General features: G+C 39.8%; 2 protein-coding genes across 2 annotated transcripts in view; both read left to right on the top strand.

Moving 5' to 3' along the window:
• Window positions 1-8,369: 8,369 nt before the first annotated feature.
• Window positions 8,370-13,909, top strand: CNGA1 (cyclic nucleotide gated channel subunit alpha 1). The gene is made up of 7 exons (XM_052681958.1): window positions 8,370-8,489; window positions 8,789-8,851; window positions 9,216-9,245; window positions 9,423-9,521; window positions 10,234-10,341; window positions 10,477-10,583; window positions 11,012-13,909. Exons 1-7 carry the CDS (start codon window positions 8,383-8,385, stop codon window positions 12,427-12,429), a joined length of 1,932 nt encoding a protein of 643 aa, XP_052537918.1. The 5' UTR covers window positions 8,370-8,382; the 3' UTR covers window positions 12,430-13,909.
• Window positions 13,910-14,682: 773 nt separating this feature from the next.
• NFXL1 (nuclear transcription factor, X-box binding like 1) overlaps window positions 14,683-17,976 on the top strand; it is a 43,321-nt gene continuing 40,027 nt past the window's right edge. Inside the window, exons 1-4 of the mRNA XM_052681920.1 lie at window positions 14,683-14,949; window positions 15,602-15,772; window positions 16,145-16,254; window positions 17,266-17,399. Coding sequence (XP_052537880.1) covers window positions 14,790-14,949; window positions 15,602-15,772; window positions 16,145-16,254; window positions 17,266-17,399 — 575 coding nt within the window. The 5' untranslated portion in view covers window positions 14,683-14,789. The remainder of the gene's footprint in view (window positions 14,950-15,601; window positions 15,773-16,144; window positions 16,255-17,265; window positions 17,400-17,976) is intronic.

The following is a 17,976-nucleotide window of genomic DNA, read 5'->3' as shown; positions in this document are numbered from 1 at the left end:
TTTATTTCTCCATTGAAATATAGATTGTGCCATAGAAGGGCTTGGACTGGAAAAAGTCCACCCAGTTCCAACCCCCTGAGTGTGTAGGGCTGCCACCTATTAGCTCAGGCTGCCCAGGGCCCCATCCAATCTGGTCTTGAGAACTTCCAGGTATGAGACACCCTCAGCTTCTCCGGGTAGCTGTGCCAGTGTCTCATTACCCTCCTAGTGAAGAATTTCTTTCTGAAGTCTAAATAAGTCTCCCCTGTTTTAGTTTAAAATCATTACCTCTTGTTCTGTCAGTATTAGCCCATGTACAGAGTTGGTCTCCATCCTGGAGAGGCTGGATACACAGCTTCCATACTGGAAGGCTATGGTGAGGTCTTCTGGAGCCTTCTCTTCTCCGGACTGAGCAAGCCCAGCTTCTTCAATCTTTCCACACAGAAGAGGTGCTCCAGACCTCTGAACATCATCCAAGCCTCCTCTGGATGAACAGATCTGAATATTCTTTGTGCTGGTGCTTCAGGCCTGGGCACAGTACTCCAGGTGGGGCCTCACGAGGAGAAAATAGGGGGGGGCAATCCCCTCCATCTCCCTACTGGCCACTCTTCTCCTGATGGAGTCCAGAATATTTGATATCTGGGCTGCAGTGCACACACACACACACACACACACACATTTCTTTATATAGCTCCTATTTCATGTTTTAAAATCTGCAATAAATTGTCAAAACACAATAAGAACTCATTTCTGAAAAAAAAAAAAAAAAAAAAAAAAGTTAAAAAAATATAAAAATCCAAGACAGCAGACTGGCAATTTATAACATAATTACAAAAGTTAGCGGGTTCACAGAATCACAGAATCACAGAATTGTAGGGGTTGGAAGGGACCTCCAGAGATCATCGAGTCCAACCCCCCTGCCAAAGCAGGTTCCCTACACCAGGTCGCACAGGTAGGCATCCAGGCAGGTCTTGAACATCTCCAGAGAAGGAGACTCCACCACCTCCCTGGGCAGCCTGTTCCAGTGCTCCGTCACCTCACTGTAAAGAAGTTCTTGCGCACATTTGTGCAGAACTTCCTATGCTGCAGTTTCCAGCCGTTTCCCCTTGACCTGTCTCCATTCACCACTGAAAACAGTCCAGGCTCGCCATTCTGCCCCCCACACCTTAGATATTTATAGACCTGGATCAGGTCCCCTCTCAGTCTTCTTTTCTCAAGGCTAAACAGACCCAGTTCACTCAGCCTTTCTTCATAGGAGAGATGCTCCAGGCTCTTCACCATCTTCATGGCCCTCCGCTGGACTCTTTCCAAGAGATCTGTCTTTTTTGTACTGGGGAGCCCAGAACTGGACACAGTACTCCAGATGAGGCCTTACCAGGGCAGAGTAGAGGGGGAAGATCACCTACCTCGACCTGCTGGCCACACTCTTTTTAATGCACTCCAGAATGCCATTGGCCTTTTTGGCCACAAGGGCACACTGCTGGCTCATGGCCAACCTGTCATCAACCAGGACACCCAGGTCCCTCTCCACAGATCTCCTCTCCAGCAGGTCATCCCCCAACCTGTACTGGTGCATGCAATTATTCCTCCCCAGATGCAAGACTCTATACTTGCTTTTGTTAAACCTCATCCGGTTTTTTACTGCCCAGCTCTCCAGCCTGCCCAGGCCTCGCTGAAATTTCATGCATATATTTTTCATTGATGATTTATAGTACTCTGCATACTCAGCAAGTTTCAAAGAACTTTGAGACAATGCCTGGAAGAAAGAAAGTGCGTAAGATTCATTTATCAACAGTGATATATTTTTTGGATGACGTGTAAAGGTCAAGTGGGAAATTAAGGTCTTGATATACAATCTTATCATATGAGATAAGGAGGAAAATAATGTGAGTTTACCCTTTGGAATGGCACATGTGACTGATCTAGATCAATGCCTGCAGCATCAGCTAATGCAAATAAATCAGTGCCTCTCCTCTTATGCCAGTGGACCTCTGCCAGCTACAGCTAAGAAAAGATCTGTCCTACTGTGTACGAAATAACAGATTTGTGTGTATCAACAGTCAGAGCAATTCTGTGGCAGTTTTCATTTTTTTTCCAAAAGAAAATAAAGGAAAATGCTACAATTGCTTTTTTGTACTGTTTTTCCTTGGAAAATGGAGAAGAAAGTTTGTTAAAATTCTGTAACCTATGCAAAGAATGTTTTCGCTGAAACTGACTGCCAAGCAAACTCTGATCTTAACTGTTAATTTTTGATAAAAATAGAACAACCTAAAGACAACTTTAAAATTTTACATTTATAAGTAAAATTGTCATCAGAAACCTCCTTTTTCTGCCCCACTGATAAAACCTGTGGAGTTCAGACCTGTAGGAACAACGTGCAGAGGAAGTAATCTCAACTGGTACAAGAAACTGTGCTTCTGGATTGTGGTTCAATAGGATCAAAATGCTGTGCTTGCTGTGAAATTACTAGTCCTGTATAAGGTGCCTTAAAAATGCACAGAGAGTGTCTTCTTATCTGCTATACTACAACGAATGGCAATCAAGAATATGTATATCAAGTTTATTTTCACCACAGGGCATTTTCTACCGCTTTTATCAGAGGCAGTATCATGTGTCAATGATTTTCTTTGAAATAAAAAGACTTGATCTCAATGGAATAACTTTTGTCTGTATTTTAGCAAAATTACTCTGAATAATCAGCCCAGCTTTCCCATGTTACGTTAGCCTGAAACAAAATTCTACTAAACTAAACACAAATCCAGCCAGACTATTCAGAGTTAGGGGCACTTTTGTATGGTCGCCATTATCTATTTTCTATACAAGCGAAGAGCTTTGACAGAGGATCCCATCGTGGTGCTATTTCTGTGCTCGTTAGTCCTCATGCTCGCAGGAAGATGAGCTGGAAGTCTGCCCGGTGCTTTCAGATCCCATTCTCATCTCCATCCATGAATGTAACACACTAACGCGCATCTTAAACCGCGTGCAGTCCTTTCCTCTCCACCCAGAACCCTTCTAACGCTAAAGTAAAAACGCAGTGCCACCTACTGTTGGTGACACTGCTTGCACTGCTGGCTTTCCAGTCGCTGAGCTTCTCAGGTGCTGACTGTACTTCTTGATTCTGAATTTCTCATTGTGCATTTACACAAAGTTGTACTAAACTAGCCAGAAGCCTTGGAGCCTTCTCAGCTATGGCCTTTCTGACATTACATCCACTGCATGCTGAAATAGCATCAGCACTAGAAGACACATAATTATTAGCAGAAAATGAGCCTGCCCCAACTGCAGTCCCACCCAATCATTTGTTTGCAGAGCTACAACGTGTGCAGCTGGGACACTGCACTGTTCTGTTAAAATGCATTTATTTATGAATACCTATGTTCCATGTATCAAGTGTGTTGATTATGAGTGTTGGAAACCAGAGACAGCTTTAATAGGATTGAGAAGAATTACAGACACACTGACAAAGCAGGATACAGAAATAGATTAAAGTTGGCCTGGTACAATGATAATCCAATAGTGCAAGCATGCTCCCAACAGTTAAGGTTACTTCACTGAAATACCAAATGGTATGAAAAGTATCCCTGGGAAGAGGTATTGACTCTAAACTAGTCTAATTGTCACCACAGTCAATGGAAACTTGTTAACTGGCTTTTAAAGGGGGATGGAGTTGTCTCAGTTTTGGACAGGGAACTGGCTGGACCCAGTGGAGCTCCACTTCTTATGTTTGAGAGCTGAAAAGCTCTCCTGTAAAGCAGGTAAGAGCAACTTATGGAAGTTTGGATTCCTTTACAGGATTGGTTATATTAAAAGAAAACTCACTGTTCTCCACCAGATTAAAAAGGTGAATTTACTTTGAAGTTTGTGTTTGGATACAGCATAGACATTGTTGAACACCTAAAACTTCTGGGCAAGACATCTGCCAAGTACAGATCTGCTCTCCATGAAGGGCACAATTATAGTTCGGTGCTCAAGAGATTCACAGTCGAGGTGTAAGTTCTGGTCACTCAGTGCCACCACGTTCTGGCCACTCATGAAATAGCTGCTCAGCATTCAACACTGGGATCATTCAGACTGCAGACCAGGCAAAAGACTGTGAGAATGACAGATAAAACCAATCCTGGTTCAATACTAGGCCTTCAGAAATTCTTTTAATGCCTGTGAGTTTGGGATAGGAACTGAATTTCAGCCCTTCAAAAACAACTATGAAACAATGGCTAGAACTATTTCCATCTTACTCCATTTGCTATGTTGATATTTTATTGTAGATTTGTACAGCTGGGTTCCAGTGGACATAATATTACATATTTACTTGTTGTTGAACATTATTTCATTTAAAACTTTTTTTTTTCTTATATCTTTAAATTTCAAATGTGTATTGGATTTATAAAAGAAAATGAACTATCTTCAGGGTTGGAAAGTCATAGCAGCAGATGGTGGCTGAATTGTTCTCCTGCTCAGGAGGCTGATCTGTGGTGCTGAGCATCATTTTGGGTTTGTGATTAAAGCTACGAGTCTTCCTTCCACTCATGAAAGACAACTCAATCATGTGCACTGCAAAGTTTATGGTGGCTTATAGGAATGCTAGCAGTATTGCTTTCTCCTGCTCTTGGTTACAGAAAGATATATGTCTTGAGCCCCTGCAAGTCTGTGATTCAATGATTTTCCACTAAATATATATACACAATTAGTGGTATTATTGTTTTGGTTTATTTGTTTGTTTTTATGTTTTAAAGAACTAGGAATGTAAAAATTATGTTAGATAAGTGAAGAACCTCCAATAGTTTGAAGTTGTTTCTTATTATTCATCAATACGATAAGATCATAAACAGGAAATTTGGATTTATGCTCTTTCTTCTATTCCAGTGAAGGACTGTTGTTACAGTAAAAAACGCATCTGCATTATTAAAAAAATGGGCCAGCAAAGGACAACAAGTATACAGTTATTAACTGGTGTTTGTTTGTTTGTTTGTTTGTTTGAAGACAGAGTATGCTCCAATATTTGCCATTTCTTCAGCGTGTCAAAAGGACTAGTAAGCATCTGCTCAGGAGGAGGATAATAGTGACTGCCACTGTCACTGTCATCTCTCTCTAAATCTCAAAATCCATCACCAGGTCGAGGAAATCCTCCTCTAACAACCATGTCCTTCCCTGGGAATAATTCAGGGAACCACACATGGAGCTGGCTCCTTGAGAAATCAATTAATAAGGGATTTAAGTCTGATATTCTGATATGTTGATGGTATTTAGTTTTTCACGGTGGCTACGCCTATGTAGTAAGGAAACGTGGCTCATTTAGAGGAGTGGAATTGCTACAAGAAGCAGCAGATTACATTGCCAAGGTAAGTGTGCACACTGATGAAAGCTTTTACTACAGAACTGCTAGGGACACTTTTTGCATGTTAGTGCAGATTTATGTTTTGATGGACTTCATGTTTTAAAGCTGCTGCTGATTTTTTTGTGGCTTGGAATGCAGTGGACCAATGACAAGGTGAGAAATGGGAAAATAAGAAAGCAGGAGAGGTGGAAGTTAATCTTCCATTCTCTGCAGTCCTGTAGGATAATGCTGCCTTCATTTTCTTGCAGCCCTAAAGATTTTGACACATAGGAATTACATATTTAATTTTTAGTTCATAAGATTTGACAAGGCAGTGGTTTGTTGCAGTAGTCACGTTTAGAAATTCAAGGGAAAGAAGGCGAACTGTTGGTGATACAGGAAGAAAAAAGAAAAAAAGCAACAAGAAACCTAAAATAATTGCAAAGGAAGCACTTATCTGTGTTACTTTCAAACTTTAGCCTGAATACTACAATGTGGCATTGATTTACCATCAGTGTAACAAGATGTGACAATGTACCAGTTCAAGAAACAATGTGCAACCACAGAATAGGAAACGCGGTGGTGATACAACTTAGCAAAGGCAGCCTGAAGTATTTTGCATGAAAAAGCTCTATAAGGCAGTCAGAAATGCCTTAAGGGAGATCCTGGGTCCAGTGGGCTTAACAGAGAATGTTCTGCTGTTCTTAATGCCAGGTTTTGTGATACAAATGCTGTAACAAAGTGACTACAGTCCCCAGACCAGAAGAAACTGTTGTGTCTGTTCAGCTGGCATGGGGCACACGTTGCATTATTATTTCTGAGCTTTAGACTCAACAGTTTCAAGGTTCCAAGCAGTGTGCGCTGGAGCTAATGGAATTTGAAGATATTCTTGTGCTATTTGTCCTTGACTGTGTGAGAAGGGAGACAACTTAGGGCAGCAACCACCTGAGCTGAGATTTGGATTTAATTCTTTGGGACTACAGGATAGTAAATGCTTCCAGTTTCTATGTGTAGATAGTTTTGAAGCATACTTAATGCCCAGTAAATGCTTTCTGTGCCTCAGAAATATGAAATCTCCAGTCCTGCCCCCAAAAGCTGCTCTTCAGTCCCAGCAAATTCTGCTTTCTCAGGACACAAAGCACCCTACAGTTCTTCTTTTTTTGGTTAGACACTAATGGAGTCAGAGGAATTGGTTTATTTGAAAACAACAACAACAACAACAACAACAAAAACCATTGAAATTCCTATTCACCTGAAGAAGAGGGGAAATGGCAGGACATAGACTTTGCCCAAACTCCAGGCTATGTATTCTGGGTAGGTGTGGTTTTTCTACATGTCCTGTTTCACCACACTTCTCACTGTCTAATTTCTATCTCATGGGCAAATTAATACGTCTCCATATCACAAAGTCTAGGATATCTATTTTGCTGTCATTCTTCTGCAAAGATAAACATGAAAACCAGGTTCCTAGAAAAGCTGTCACTGCGAGTGTTAATGTGGACTGATTTAGTCCACTGACAGGCATGATTTGCCTTGAGATGAGCATTTTTGCAGTTGTTTCATGCCAAGTGATTGGAAGTGGTTGGACACAGCTTTATTTTACACCATTTTCATTTTCTGTGAGTTCTGTGGAGGATATAGGTCAAACCAGCGTGGGGCTTTGTGTGCCAGCATTAGCAGATCTTTCAGAGCACCTGTAAGCAGATACAAAGCTGCTTAATTTAACCTGGTATACTTTCAGTCTCCACACACTCAAGTACTATCTATCCTTGGTGCAAGTCAGTGAAAACTCTGTTACAGCTTTTAGGGTGCTAGTGAATCTGACCTAATGTTTGCTATGTGTTTTCCTGTGACACTTCAGACCTGATGCTTGCTGTTGAGTGTTTAAAGATTGATCAGCAATGCTAGACAATATTTAGGACTATTCTTGAAAGAACAGATGTTAGCCTTCAATTTTCATCTTTCTGTTTTGTAGAGTTATGAATGTTTCTGTATCATTTCTTACACACGTTATTCATGTCTGTCAGCTGCTTGAAACATGGGTTTCCTCCTCTGTTTCTTGTACAGGAATACTTTTTATTTTCATTGGCTAATCAAGGCAGGTAAGACTAGCAGTACTGTTGCAGCTGTAGCACCCTTATTCTCTTTTCCTGTGTACTTCACTACAGAACAGAATTACTTTAAGACTGGCTTATTCCATGGTACTTTACTTCATTTACCAGTGGAACAGCACTTATTTCTCAGTTTGTGGCTTACAGGCATCTCTACAGTCTGATGTCATATACAGAATTGATACTGCAGTGGATAGCATCTATTTTGAAATCCCAACTAAAAGGCCCTTTCAAGAGCAGATCACTTGTAGACATCAGTGATGCTCCAACAATTAGCAGTGCTATTGATATGAAGATATAAGTGACAAAATCATAAGAATAATGGTAGAAAGAGGCAAAGAGGCAGCAGAAGTTAGTTACTTCAGTGATTAGAACTTTATGCAGTACAGGATACAATATATTAATTATGCACTCTACAGCTTTTTTTTTTTTTTTTTTTTTTTTTTTTTTTTTTTTTTAATATATTGAAATGAACAAGCCAGACATAAATAGCTTCTAGCATTTCTTCTTAAGATGTGCTTATCCTACGTGCTACACAAGTAATGAGAACTCTACAGCAGTCTTCAAATACAGAGTTACAGCAGCTATTCTTGCTGTCATCAGATTGTAACTTTCAGATGTCAAACATACTGAAGATTCAGGATGTCACCTGTTCATGAATCTATTTATCCATCTCCATGAAAAAACTTTTGAGTCTTTAGTTCAAAACCAAATGTATAGCAAAAAAGGCTTCAAAAAATTTCCTATTTTTTCAGTTGCCTGATCATTCAGCACACTGCAGCACCCACAGCACCATTTTTATCTGGAGGGAATGTCACGTGAGAGAGGAAACTGGAAAAATTGCTAGGAATTTGGGGGGAAGCAAGGAAATAGGAGATTCATCTTTAGGGGGAAAAAAAAACAAAGGTGTGTTCTGCTAGTTGTGATACTTTCTGAAATTAATCTTCCTCTCTTACCCAAGCTAAGACAATTTTGACCATGAAGGTAGGAGTTATTGAGACCCATCACTCCCATGCAATCATTCCCAGCGTGGTGGTGCAAGACACCAGTGAGGATCCTGGACTGACAGAGAAAGGGGAAAACAGGTGTGCCAGGTTTGCTTCATTCCATTCCATTCTTGTGTGTTTGGTTTATTTTGCTATTATTTAATAATTTGGGAATAATTAAGCATAGATAACTTGCCTTCATCTGATTTTCTTCTTCCTCTATTAATAAATTGATTTTATAATGATGTGATGTACATGTAGATTTTTTTTATAGTAAGTATTTGCATAGATTACTTAGTCCATGATTAAAATTGTGACAAATAGCTTGTGACAATGTAGAGGAATTTTTTTTTTATTTCAGCAGTATAACACGTAACTGTTGTTTTGCTGTTCCCTAGGAAATGGTATCTACCCGGTGCATTTGCACAATACAATGCTAACAACAATAGCAATAAAGACGAGTAAGTACCTTTGCAATCTCAAATAGTGATAGTGCTGCTTTACTGATTGCTTAAGCAGCCATGAAAAGGAATAATCTATACCTAATAGTTTCCTTACAAGCAGTTATGTTGTGCAAGTAATCCCAAAAGAGATTGCATGTGCATTTGAATTTTACAGACATCAAATATTAAGATCACCCCCAATACCAAAGCTATTGCTATTTTATCTATTAATTATGAATATAAATAGTTCTGTATTAATGCCATAAAAAAAACAAATTTTCAAGACCAAGCAGCTAAGCATATTTCTTTGTCCTTAACAAACTCAGATAATTCTAATAATTAAATGAGGAAACAGTAACTGCTGTATTTTCTTTTTCTTAAGAGAGAAGAAAAAGAAAAAAGAAAAGAAGAGGTAAGACAGAAAATCTACTTTAAGGGCTTTTGAGTGTTTCTTTGTGCTTGTTAACTTCTTGATTGGAGCACTGATTTTTGCTACCTGTGATGTCTACTGCTATTCCTAAAGCGTTTAATTTTCCAAGCGTGCTTTAGCTGAATCCGTAATAACTGCAAACGTAAATCTATCTTGTAGCAAGTCAGAAAATAAAAAGGATGGAGAAAGACAAAAGAACAAGGAAAAAAAGGAAAAACACAAAAATAAAGATAAGAAGAAGAAAGAAAAGGATGAAGAGTAAGTATTTTTCATTTAGGTCTTGCTATGTTAGTTTGATAAAATCACTTTTTAAGTACAACTAAAAAAATGCATTGGTGGGCGTGGTGTAAACAAGATGCTTACTCATGAGTGAACTGGTACATGGAATGCTGTTGTTCTCCTAGAACAGAATTGTTCTGATTTATTTTTCTATGTAGAGAATAGAATGAGAGCATAAATGCTGCATGGAAAAAATAAGACATAAAAAAACCCAAGAAAATACAAAAGATCTCGTGTGGATTGTGACTATCTAATATATTTTGGATAATGCTCTGCAGCAAAGGAAGGTCTTCCGCATGTCAGTGTCACCTATAAACAAGTAAATTTTTATGTGACTTAAAAGTTCTTGCTTTTTCTTTTTTTTTTTTTTCATTATGCTTGAAAAAAATCATCATTTCTTGACCAATGAAGAGAAAAGTGTTGTTTTCATGGTCTTTGGTTTCTGTATATAAATCGTGCTGATAATTCATCTTGCTCAGAACCAGATGTTTCACAAGTGAGGAAGGTATAGTTTGTCTCATATAACATGTGTATTCACACAATTGTTTTATTGCATTCATTCAAGGAAGCTTAGCTTCAATGAAGACCTTTTATTTAACGTTAATATTTTCTGGAATTCTTTGTTCCTCAGAATTTATTGCATATATTTTCAGTCTTTTCTCATAGCTCTTTTTCTCTACCTATCACTCAGGAAGAAGAAAGATATTTTCATCATTGATCCAGCAGGAAATATGTATTACAACTGGTTGTTCTGCATCACAATGCCTGTCATGTACAACTGGACTATGATTATTGCTAGGTGAGGTAGTCCTTTAATAAAACTTCTGACAAACTGTAATACATATACCTAGTAGGAAATTCACTTTATTCATTCATTTCATGCAAGTATTTCGTTTTCTTTTCATGGTAATTTACTTTTTCCTTTCCTATTCAGAGCCTGTTTTGATGAGCTTCAGAATGACTACTTACCTGTATGGTTTATTGTTGATTATGTTTCTGATATCATCTATATTGCTGACATGTTTGTAAGGACAAGAACAGGTATGTATACTTGGTAATTCATTCTTTCTATTAGTATGTTCATTTTAAAGTCTTATGCTACACCCAGAGCTAGATACTTCTAATATGGCACAGAAAGTCAGAGGCTCTAACTCCTTCCCTCCATTAAACTTCCTATGGCCTGTTTTGTTGTTGTTTTTTTTTTCTCCCTCCCAAATGTTCATCAGTGAAAGGAAAATGGTCAGAACTAGAATTGTATTCTTTTCAAAGCTGTATACTTTAGCTTAAGCTGAACCATATGGTCCTAAGTTGAATGCTTGAACACACGAGAAATTGCTTTTAAAAAAAAAAAAGTTATGCATGATCTGGAAGTTGCACACAACGTGTCTTTCAACTTGCATTTGGTTTGACACTAAATACAAAAAGTTGAAAATGAAAAAATCTAATACTTACATGCAACTTGATTTTAGGTTACCTGGAACAAGGTCTTCTAGTGAAAGAAGAACAAAAGCTTAAAGAGAAATATAAGAGCTCCCTGCAATTCAAATTAGATTTTTTGTCAATCATACCGACTGACCTCTTATACTTTAAGTTAGGGCTGAATTACCCAGAATTGAGAATAAACCGACTGCTCAGAGTAGCTCGGATGTTTGAATTTTTCCAGCGAACAGAAACAAGGACAAACTACCCAAATATCTTCAGGATCTCTAACCTTGTCATGTACATTGTGATCATTATTCACTGGAATGCCTGTGTGTATTACTCGATCTCAAAAGCCATTGGATTTGGGGCTGACACATGGGTCTACCCCAACACCTCTCATCCTGAATTTGCCCGTTTGACCAGAAAGTACGTCTATAGCCTCTACTGGTCCACTCTGACCCTGACTACTATTGGTGAAACACCCCCTCCTGTACAAGATTCTGAGTATTTCTTTGTGGTTGTTGACTTCTTGGTGGGAGTGTTGATTTTTGCTACCATCGTTGGTAACGTCGGCTCTATGATCTCCAACATGAATGCTGCCAGGGCAGAATTTCAAGCAAAGATTGATGCTATCAAGCAGTATATGCACTTTCGGAATGTAAGTAAAGACATGGAAAAAAGAGTTATAAAGTGGTTTGACTATCTCTGGACAAACAAAAAAGCTGTGGATGAAAGGGAAGTTTTGAAGTATCTGCCAGACAAACTGAGAGCAGAGATTGCAATCAATGTTCACCTGGAAACATTAAAAAAAGTTAGGATTTTTGCAGACTGTGAAGCCGGTTTGTTGGTTGAACTTGTTTTGAAACTCCAGCCCCAAGTATACAGTCCTGGAGACTATATTTGCAGAAAAGGAGATATTGGACGAGAAATGTACATTATCAAAGAAGGCAAACTTGCAGTAGTTGCTGATGATGGAGTGACACAATTCGTAGTCCTAAGTGATGGCAGCTATTTTGGAGAAATCAGCATTCTTAATATCAAAGGTAGCAAAGCTGGCAATCGAAGAACAGCCAATATTAGAAGTATCGGATACTCAGACTTATTCTGTCTGTCTAAAGATGATCTCATGGAGGCTTTAACAGAGTATCCTGATGCAAAGGCAATGCTGGAAGAAAAAGGTAAACAAATCCTCATGAAAGATGGATTGCTGGACATCGAAGTTGCAAATTTAGGAAGTGATCCTAAAGACCTGGAAGAGAAGGTTGCTTATATGGAAGGAACAATGGACAGATTACAAACAAAGTTTGCCAGGTTGCTAGCTGAGTATGATGCTGCACAACAGAAACTGAAAAAAAGACTTACACAAATCGAGAAAATACTGAAGCCAGTTATAGAGCAAGAATTCTTAGACTTTGAAGAAGCAGATCCATCCACAGATAAACCTGGAGTGACAAAAACAGAATAAAAACCTAGCGATTGGCAATAGGACTGAAGGTCCAGTCCTTCTGACTGAATACATTCTTCTCTAGGCTTGTATGACCCAGCAATTACTTACGAAAAATTATCCATTGAGGTAATATCATCAATTCCCTAAAAACAACACATATTTGACATCTTTAGGAAGGAAAGAAGAATCAAGAATGAGGATGGGACATAAAATCTCACTCTTTATGTTACACCTTTGTACGCCTAATGCATTCTACTGGTGTAGGAATATTGAAGGTTTTCCTGACTGCTTTAAAATCATTTCTTCATGTCTTCTTATGGAAAGATAAAAAAAGTTTGGTAACTGTATTAATTATCTTAAGTGAATATAGGCATGAATTGTGATAATAATTTGTGTATAAACAAACACATTTTAATATCTGCTGATTAAAGTACAATTAATTAAATATGGGATATTATTACATATTTCTGTTCCTAAAAAATTAGGTATATCTACAATGCAGATGTGAGCATTGAAGGTTGTAGGCTCTGGAAAATATAATGACTTCATTGGGTCCACCTCAGCTGATTTCTTGAAGTAAGAATGGGCAGTTTTGAAATGGTGGGGTTTTATTTAGGAATATTACAGGAAAAGGCTGGAGTATGGAGGGGAGAAAATCTGGCCTTTTTAATGTATCTGTGTGAGAAGTATAGATGGCTGAAAACCTAGCTATTCTTTCGACAGTGGTAGCAGATACTGAAGAATGCTCTGCTCTGTGCAATCACATGGGTGCTGAGCATGGACTACTCCTCCTCAAATATAACTGCTTAAAAATCTTTATGTCGCTAAAGTAACAGCTATGGATACCAGCAGAATGCAAAAGGAAGAGATGATGGAAGGAGGCCTGACTCTCCCTGCAGCATCTTCTGTAGCTACTTCTGGGGAAAATACTTTTTTTTTCCTTAAATTGTCTGGGTATTTCTTTCTTCTGTTCTTAACTACTAATATAGTTAAATTCACAGGTTTAAGTCTGGTAAGTTTTCAACCCATTTAAAAATTGTCTGCATGGCTTTTCTTTAATTTGTCTTTTTCTCATTGGAAAAATTGTTTTTATTAGTTGTGGTCTCAGACTTGCCTAGGTATTTTCAGTATATTTTTTTCCATAGTCACTTGATGTTGGACTAATTTAGTGACTGTGAGTGAAGAAAGGGAGTGCATGGAGAGAATACATAATTCTGTAATTAGATTATTTTTAATGTCTTGGGCAATTGGACTTCCAGTCTTAAACAGTACATGTGTAAAAACTGTTATCACTTGATAATATATCTATATTTCTATTTTGTTCTGTTCTTTAGTAAGATGGAAATGCTACATATTGGATCTTTTGTTTGAGCAAAGTGTATTCATTTATTTTTATTTTTTAATGCTGACGAGATTCTAGAATGGGAGAAATCTATAAACAACTGATTTCACAGTGAGAATTAAATGTCATGAAGTAATAAACACGTAGATTTTATATGGAATATTTATATGAGATGGCTGTTCATTCACCCTTGATCCTGTGCTTCGAACAACACATTGGAAAATGTGTTGGTGAGGCAAAAGGATATGCATTTAATTCAAACCTATCAATGCAAACAAGAAGTGGCATTTTCTGCACTATGAATGTTGGACTTTGCAACCAGAATTCTTGTTATAACTCACAGTCCACATGGCAGCAGCATCATATAGGGCCTGTGTCATTGCTTACTAGGCACTTAAGAAGCACTTTTCATCTTTGTTGAAGAGTTTAAGGTCTTGTATTAGAGAAATGTTATGGAATTACTAATATTATATAGAGTTTAATAAAGACAGAGGGCTACTGTGCACGTTGTCTCTCTTGGATCTTTCAGTGACGAGTTGTAGCTGCTAGCTGCAACTTTCCTATCAGTAACATTTCAAAACAAGTGAAACCATGATTGACCTGTAGCAGCTTATTTAGCATTTTCAGGCTCCTTATGATATGAAATCTTTTATTAACTGCCATCAATATGTGTTTGCTGGAAGAAACCCTTAAAAACAGAGCTCACGGAGAAAGCACGCGAAGTCCCCGCGTACCCCAGGCACCATCGCTGACCCCAGCCGGCAGCACTTCCGTGCTGCGCAAAGGAGACCCGGACGCCGCACGGCGGTGCACGCTGGGTGCCGTAGTCCTCCGGGCCGCCCCTCGGCCCCGTCCCGCCGCTTCTCGCCTCGCTGCCGAGCGAGGAACGCTGGGAGCTGTAGTCAGACCTCCGCCTGCCGCTTCCGTGCGGAGGGGCCGAGCCGGCGGGGAGGGCGGAGAGCTCGCCTCGGGGCGGCTGCGGCCGGGAGGCGCCGGGCCGTGAGGAGTGCGGCCCTTCTCCGGCTGGCGGGGAGGGATGGAGGCGGCCTGGCGGCAGGGTGGCCGGGGCCGGGGTCGCGCCAGGCTCGGGGATGGGCTCTCCGGCCGTACCGGGGCGGCCGCCCGGCCTCCTGCCGCTGTCGGCCGCGGCGGTGCGTGTGTTCGGGCTGCGGCGAGCGGCGGCGAGGGGACCTGCGGTGAGTGCCCCTGCTTCCCCTCAGCGCTGCGGCGGGGCCCAGCAGCCCGGCCCGGCCTCGGGGAGACCCCAGAACGCGGCCGGGGACCTGGAAGAGCGAGGCGCACCCGTGTGGCGGAGAGCGCGGCCCCGGCCACGCTGCCGGTGGAGCGAGCCGGGGCTCGGCGGGGGCATCGCGGGTCCCTTCTCCCTCTTCGGGAGCCCCGTGTGTGCGCAGTGACCCGGAGCTGAGCCGAGGTGTCCGCAGCAGTCGGTGCCGTTCGAGCGGTGCGGTGAACCTCGGGAATGGCTGCGGGGTGGTTAGCAGCTGATGGGGAGCGCGGTGGGGACCCTGCGCGGCGGCGGGCAGGGATCGGGCGGTAAGATGGGCGTGTAGTCCCGTGTGGGAAACAGCAGCTGCTTTAGGACCTCTGAAGGCCACAGGTAATCGACAGATAGTAATTCCTGTTGTGGATTTTATGGATAACGCCCAGCGAAGGAGGGGAAGTAGTGTATGTTTTCCTGTGTGGTATTGGAAGTGTAACAAAATAGCATCCTCAGAAACGTACGATAAGCAAACTTGCTAAGTAGAAAATGGTTGTAAGGGTGAAGGACTGAATGTGGTGTAGCTATTAATGATGATTAAGATCGCAACAATTGTTTCTTTTGAATAGAATTATCTTCACAGAAGAAATTTGATGAAATTAAGAAAGCAAATCAGGCTGCAGCAAGAAAGCTGGCTGAGGAGCAGTTTAGTTCTTCATCAGAAGATGATGATGAAGATGCTGAAATAAAACAAGGGAAGATTTTGGCAAAAACGTTCACCATTTACACCAATCAAACCGGTAAACTTTTATTGTATATTGACTTTTATTTAAATATGAAAGTGTAGAGGGATGATATTATTGGTTATAACTTAGACTTTTTGCACAATTGGAGGGAAAACAGCTTTTCTGATGTACTTCTTTCTTTCTGATGTATTGAAAATACTTGTTCCCAGCAGTGCATACTTGCTGTGCCTCTTGCCTTGTTCAAGCAGAACCAGTGGTACAGTTTTGCAGTTTTCTTAAGTACTTGTAATAATGTGGTTTTTTATTAATATAACTGGCCTCTGTTCAGAGGAAAAAAAAATACTTCTTACAACAGTCTCAACATGTACAGAATAGCAGATCAAACGTAATTTTAAAAACTGCTTTAAAAATTTTTGTATGTTAAAGATGGAGATGCAAGTGAACTGGAACGTACAAGACAGTACATGAACGAAGCTTTTCAGTCAGGGGCTATGACATGTCTGATCTGCATTGCTTCAGTTAAAAGGAACCAAGCTGTAAGTACTTTACAGTATGCTTTCAAGTATTTTAATTGTAGCAATATCATACATGTTTAAAAAGACAAAGAAATTTCTGCTGCTTATCTTTTGCCGAAAATTTCATTCATTCTAAGCTGCCAATTTAACACATCATGCGAAAGATTCCAAAGGCATTTTTATAACTTGAATTTATTTTCAGCAGCAGGTTGATATTCTAAGCAAAATTGTAATTCCCTCCAGAACTAGCAGTGAGGAGTGCGCTGAAGCCACAGAGGATTAGTAATGGAGAGAAAATACTATCAAAGTCAGCTCTCTTAAGTGTTTGCTGCTGCTTTTGCATTATCCTTCTTTAGCTCTTTGAGAAAAAGACCATATAGTAAGTCATTCTTCTAAAAAAAAAATCCTTTTCTCAATGTTTAGAGACCTAGGGTATGTGATAGTTGGGCTTATTTAGTCTGGCAGACAGGATGCAAGGGAGTGATTTGATTACAGGCTCTGGCCACTTAGAAGCTGTGAAGAAAACTAAAGCCAGTGCTCTCTGTGGTGACAGACGGTGTAATAAAGGGCAGTGGCACAATCTGAGGTTTGAAAGGTGCAAACTAGATGCAGGAAAGGTAGTGCTACACATTGATAGGTTGCCCAAGGTGACTGGAGACTCTATCTTTAAGGGGCCCCCCCAGAACTTAAAGTTAGGTAACTGTTAAGGTGGCTGTAATTGCATTTTGGGCAAGAGGTAGCACTGTATCACCTGCAAAAGTGTGCTTAACTCAGTATTTCTATGGCTACATGGGCTCCATAAGCTTTGGTGAAAACAGCAAGAATAATAGGGATGTGAATCTGTAGCAACAAAACTTTCTCTATTAATCTGGATAACAACAGTTGTAATTTACCTTTGGGAATCTTTTTTTTTTTTTTTTAATGGGAAAATAGCAAGATTGTCTTTCTTTTGATGTGAATTTTCATCAATTGAAACGGGGGAAAAAAATACTCATTAAAAAAAAAAAAAAGTGGCACATATCTACTCTATAGGTCTGGAGCTGTTGTGGATGCTTCTGTATATTTCACCTGGTGTGTATCCAAAAGTGGGCCAAGGACAGTCTTTTCCTTGTGTCGTCTCCCTTGACAGATGATGATTTTGGGAAGAAGGATTATCCATGGCCGTGGTGATGTATTCTTCATAATACATTTACATAGATACTTTTGTTGTGAAACGTGTGTGCACTGGAGTTGCTTTAGGAAGGATTGGTACCCATAAGTGGCATGCAAACACATACATGAAGAAGTTTAGAAGACTTGCTTCTGTATTATTTTTCTGAATTCTTTTCAAGTATTTGCTAATGTGCGTTGATAATATTTCAGTGATATTAAAAAATGTTTTGCTGTATCAAATTCTTTCTAATCTGTAAAAAAGCAAATGATCCATTGTGTCAGCTTTTGGTAATTATTTTTAAATGGTCTTACTTATTTATCTGTGTCTCTGTACGTTTGTTTTGTACCATAATTTTCCCACCTGCTTTTATGTGGGTATATGTAATCTCTCTAAAATAGAATCCTCTGTCAAATTTGATTGAAAGTGTCTGATGGATTCAAAAACTCTAGTGTAGAATCTCAGACAAGCTGGTTTGCTTAGGAAATAAGGCATAGAGTTATTGGCTGGCAGTGTCTCAAGTTCTGTACAAGTTAACAATGCCTGCTTTGTTACAGATTAGTTCTATAAACACTGTGCTTAAAAACAGTACG

Source organism: Tympanuchus pallidicinctus, unplaced genomic scaffold, assembly GCF_026119805.1.
Source record: "Tympanuchus pallidicinctus isolate F22 unplaced genomic scaffold, pur_lepc_1.0 scaffold2, whole genome shotgun sequence".
Lineage (NCBI taxonomy): Eukaryota > Metazoa > Chordata > Aves > Galliformes > Phasianidae > Tympanuchus > Tympanuchus pallidicinctus.
Note: the sequence above shows the minus strand (reverse complement) of the source record. Positions and strands in the feature narration are given on the sequence as shown.

Coding starts and splice junctions, on each gene's coding strand:
- CNGA1 (XM_052681958.1), top strand. CDS start 8,383: ATGAAGGTAGGAGTTATTGAGACCCATCACTCCCATGCAATCATTCCC. Junction 9,246..9,422: donor AAGAAAAAAGAAAAGAAGAG/GTAAGACAGAAA, acceptor TCTATCTTGTAG/CAAGTCAGAAAATAAAAAGG. Junction 10,342..10,476: donor TGGACTATGATTATTGCTAG/GTGAGGTAGTCC, acceptor TTTCCTATTCAG/AGCCTGTTTTGATGAGCTTC.